Raw genomic sequence first — 4,281 nt, forward strand, 5'->3', positions numbered from 1 at the left:
TTACGCCCGGGGACAGGAGTGCACCAATCCATGGCCAAGAATGAGATTACAACACTACATGAGCTGTATCCACGAGTGGAAAAGTATATAAGATATGAAGATTCTATGCAGAAGGATTCCAAGAAAATGGGGAAGGCCGTGTTATCCTTGGAGAAGGATTGGGAACGCCGAAAAGTGGGGACATCGGAGAAAGAAAGTGGGAGATACCGCGGATACGGAGCGCGAGCAGAGGGAAGTCGGGAAGGAGTCCGAAGAGAGTACAGAGAGAGGAAGCCATACCGCGAGATGGAACAGACTCCATTGAACAAGCCGCTCAGTGAGATCTTGCCCCTAATAAAGGACCGGCCGGGGTATGAAGGACCGCGAACCATGCCAATGGAAATACCGAAGAAGCCCTTCTGTGCATATCATCAGATAAGGAATCATGAGATGAATGACTGTTACACTCTAAAATGGTTGGTTCAGAGAATGGTGGAAAAGGGGAGGATGGGAGAATTTGTGAGAGACGGTCAGAATGAGGATCGCATGCCTTCGCAGGGAAGGATACTAGGAACCATCAACGTGATTTTACAGCGGGGAGGTTATGAGTCATAACGCTCATAGAGACAAGATATGAAGGACTGCGAGCATCCAGTAGATTAATGAGAGAACGGATAGGCCTCGGCAGCAAGCTGGGACAGCGGCAGAAAAGGATAGAATCTTGTTTAGCGACGCGGACCTAAGAGCAGTGGACTCACCACATGAAGACGCATTGGTCATTACAATGGCAATGGGGAATTACATGGTGAAAAGAGTATTGATTGATTGTGGTAGTGCGGTAGATCTGTTGTTCAGAGGTGCTTTGGAGGAAATGGGAGTTAATCCTAAGCAGCTGTGTCCTTCGCGAACCAATTTGTATGGATTTAACGAAAGTATGACCGAACCCATGGGGGAACTCTTACTTCCAGTAACAACAGGGTCGGTGACAGTCTTCGCCCGTTTCATGGTGGTGGATTCGGCGTCGCAATATAATGCAATCTTGGGAAGGCAGTGGATTCATGAGATGAAAGAGGTCCCATCTACGTATTATCAGGTAATACGATTCCCCACCCCTACTAACATGTATGAGGTCTACAGTGATCAGGTTACGGCAAAAAATAGTCATCGGGGAACCGTGAAGAGGCTGATAGGCGGGACAAAATGAGAGGCTTCCAATCCTAGGAAGAGGCTGGCATAGCAATTACAGTGCACTTCAGGGGAAGAGGAGGGTGAGACAACGTCGGACCCAAAGACGCTCGATGAGATAGAAGTGGTGAATATTGGGATAGGGGAAGAGGAGAAGTTCACGTCGATAGGATCTAGCTTGCCTGAGGAGTGGAGGGGTAAATTGATACAATTCTTGTCAGAAAATAGAAATTTCTTCGCTTGGACAATAGAGGATGTTACTGGGTTGGACCCCTAGTTCGCATGTCATCACTTGCATATGAAAGAGAACACCCAACCCGTGAGGCAAAAGATGCGCAATATTAGGCCAAAATATGCTGAAGGGATCCGGGAAGAGGTCGCTATATTGAAAAGGGCGGGAATAATCTGAGAGGTAGAGTTCACGAACTGGTTATCTAATATAGTCGCGGTACCAAAAAAGAATGGGAAAGTGCGTATGTTCATGGACTTTACAGATGTGAATCTAGAGTGTCCAAAGGACAGCTACCCCATGCCGCGAGTAGATGAGTTGATGGACAGGATGGCCGGGTTCAAGATATTTTCCTTCATGGACGCGTCGATGGGGTATAATCAGGTCGTGATGTATGGGCCCGATTAGGAGAAGACATCGTTTGTGGTGGAGGGCGGTACTTACTGCTATACGAGGATGCCGTTTGGTTTAAAAAATGCAAGGGCAACCTTCCAACGGTTAGGTGAAAAAATGTTCGGAAGCAAGATTCAGAAGGGAATTGAGATTTATATAGACGACATGGTGGAGAAAAGTATGTCAGAAGAGGAACATATAGAGGGGTTGCGAGAAACCTTCAGGATACTATGTAAATACAACTTGAAACTGAACCCAGAGAAGTTTACTTTCAGGGTGACTACAGGAATTTTTTTGGGGTATATCGTTACTCATAGGGGAATTGAAGCTAACCCCGAGCAGATAAGGTCCATGATAGAGATGCCATCTCCACAGAATGTGAAGGAAGTACAGCGGTTAGCAGGAATAGTTGCGGCTCTGAATAGATTCATCTCCAAGTTATCTGACAAGTGCAGACTGCTGTACCGACTGTTGAGGAGCACACCGGATTTTATATGGATCGCGGAGTGTGAAGAGGCATTCCACGAATTGAAAAAATATTTGGGCAAAGCGCTTTTGTTGTCGCGACCCGAGACTGGGGAGAAGTTGTATTTGTACTTGGGGGCCACGGAGTATGCAATCAGCTCGGTTCTAGTTCGGGTGGTAGACAAGGTGGAGAAGCCGATATATTTTCAGAGCAAGACTTTGTTAGACGCGGAGACGCGATATAGTAGAATCAAGAGGTATGCCCTGGCATTGGTATTTTCAACCCTAAAGCTAAAGCCCTATTTTGAAGCATATGTGGTGGTGGTGGTAACGAATTTGCCTTTGAGACAAGCACTGAGAATGGAAAAATCTGGTAGAATGTTGAAGTGGGTAGTGATGTTGAGTTCCTATGAGATACATTATCAGATAAGAACCGCGGAGAAGGCGCAAGCGGTGGCTGAATTTCTGGCAGAGTTTCCTACAGAAGATCCCACGTGGGGAGAGGAGATGATTATGGAGCCGGAGCGGGAGAGCGAGCCAAACCTTCTAGACCCGTGGGATAAGAGGAATGGGTGGAGGGTGTTCGCAAATGGATCGGCTACCAATGTATGCAGCGGCATAGGAGTCGTGTTGGTTACACCTGATAATAACATAATAGAGCAAACCATGAAACTCAGGTTTGCGGTGTCTAGCAATGAAGCGGAATACGAAGTGGTGATCGCTGGATTGAGAATGGCCGAGGATTTGGGAGTGAAGGAGCTGACAGTCTATTCTGATTCAAACTTAGTAGTCTGTCAAGTGAACGGAGGGTTCGCCGCTCGATGTCCCAGGATGGCAAGATATTTGGATGTGGTGCGTAAACGAGTTGAGAAATTCAAGAAAATATGTTTCCTTCATTTGGGCCAGGGAGAGAACAGACACGCCGATGCCCTAGCATATGTAGCAGCTGCAAATCCCGGATTGGAGGAGAGAATAATACATGTGGGAAGGTTGGACAAACCGAGTACCGAGGATGAGATGGAAATTTGTCATGTCACGGAAGAGAAGGAGGGTTGGATGGAGCCTATTAAGGACTTTCTAGCGGGAAAGGAAGTCACAGATAAAAGGGAAAAAAGGAGATTGGAGCAGACTTCTCGGAGATACGTTCTACTGGAAGGAGAGTTATATCAAAAAAACTTCAGCGGACCACTTCTAAAATGTTTGGGTCTGCGACTATCCCAGGAGGTGTTGGCAGAATTACACGAGGGAGATTGCGGGAGTCATTCGGTGGGAAGGACAACGGCACACCGACTATTGACACAGGGGTATTTCTGGCTCCACATGAAGAGGGATGCTGTGGAATTTGCTAAGAGGTGTGGCAAATGTCAGAGATTTGCACAGTTGATATTCGCCCCTACTGAACCACTTCACAATGTCTCAAGTCCGTGGCCTTTCGCTATGTGGGCAATGGATATAGTGGGACCGCTGCCCATGGCCAGTGGTAAAAGGAAGTTCATGCTCGCGGCCATAGATTATTTCACAAAATGGATTGAAGCCGTCCCCCTGCAGCAGGTGAAAGAAGCGTAAGTCATCAAGTTTTTATGGGAGAATATCATCTGCAGGTTTTGGTTGTCGTACGCCATCATAGCAGACAATGGAACTCAGTTTACAGAAGCAAAGGTGGCCAGATTCTTGCAAGCCTACAACGTAAGACAGGGGTTCTAGGCCCCTTACAACCCCGAGGGCAACGGACAGGCAGAGTCCTCCAACAAGACCATCATGAACAACCTAAAGAGGAAGTTAGAGGATAAGAAAGGGGCGTAGGCCGACGAGCTTAATCATGTATTGTGGGCCTACCGGACCACACCTCAGTCATCCACCCAAGAGACTCCATTTTCGTTAGCTTATTGGGTGGAGGTCGTGATCCCATCGGAGATGGTGGCAACTACAATGCAGAGAAAGGTCGTGGAGGGAACTGGAGAATCTTAGCAGCAGATATGAATCTAGTAGAGGAAAGAAGAGACATTGCCTGTATAAGACTGGAGGAGTAC

At 47.2% G+C, this 4,281-nt stretch overlaps 2 protein-coding genes across 2 annotated transcripts; both read left to right on the top strand.

Moving 5' to 3' along the window:
- The first annotated feature begins 763 nt into the window (after window positions 1–763).
- On the top strand, window positions 764–1,183 carry LOC147498118 (uncharacterized). Its single transcript, XM_086563130.1, has one exon. The coding sequence runs from the start codon at window positions 764–766 to the stop codon at window positions 1,181–1,183; it is 420 nt and encodes a 139-aa protein (XP_086419256.1).
- Window positions 1,184–1,849: 666 nt separating this feature from the next.
- On the top strand, window positions 1,850–3,817 carry LOC147498119 (uncharacterized). The gene has a single exon (XM_086563131.1). The coding sequence runs from the start codon at window positions 1,850–1,852 to the stop codon at window positions 3,815–3,817; it is 1,968 nt and encodes a 655-aa protein (XP_086419257.1).
- Window positions 3,818–4,281: the final 464 nt, after the last annotated feature.

The sequence above is a fragment of the Coptis chinensis genome, chromosome 5 (genome assembly GCF_015680905.1).
Source record: "Coptis chinensis isolate HL-2020 chromosome 5, ASM1568090v1, whole genome shotgun sequence".
In the NCBI taxonomy this organism is placed as follows: domain Eukaryota; kingdom Viridiplantae; phylum Streptophyta; class Magnoliopsida; order Ranunculales; family Ranunculaceae; genus Coptis; species Coptis chinensis.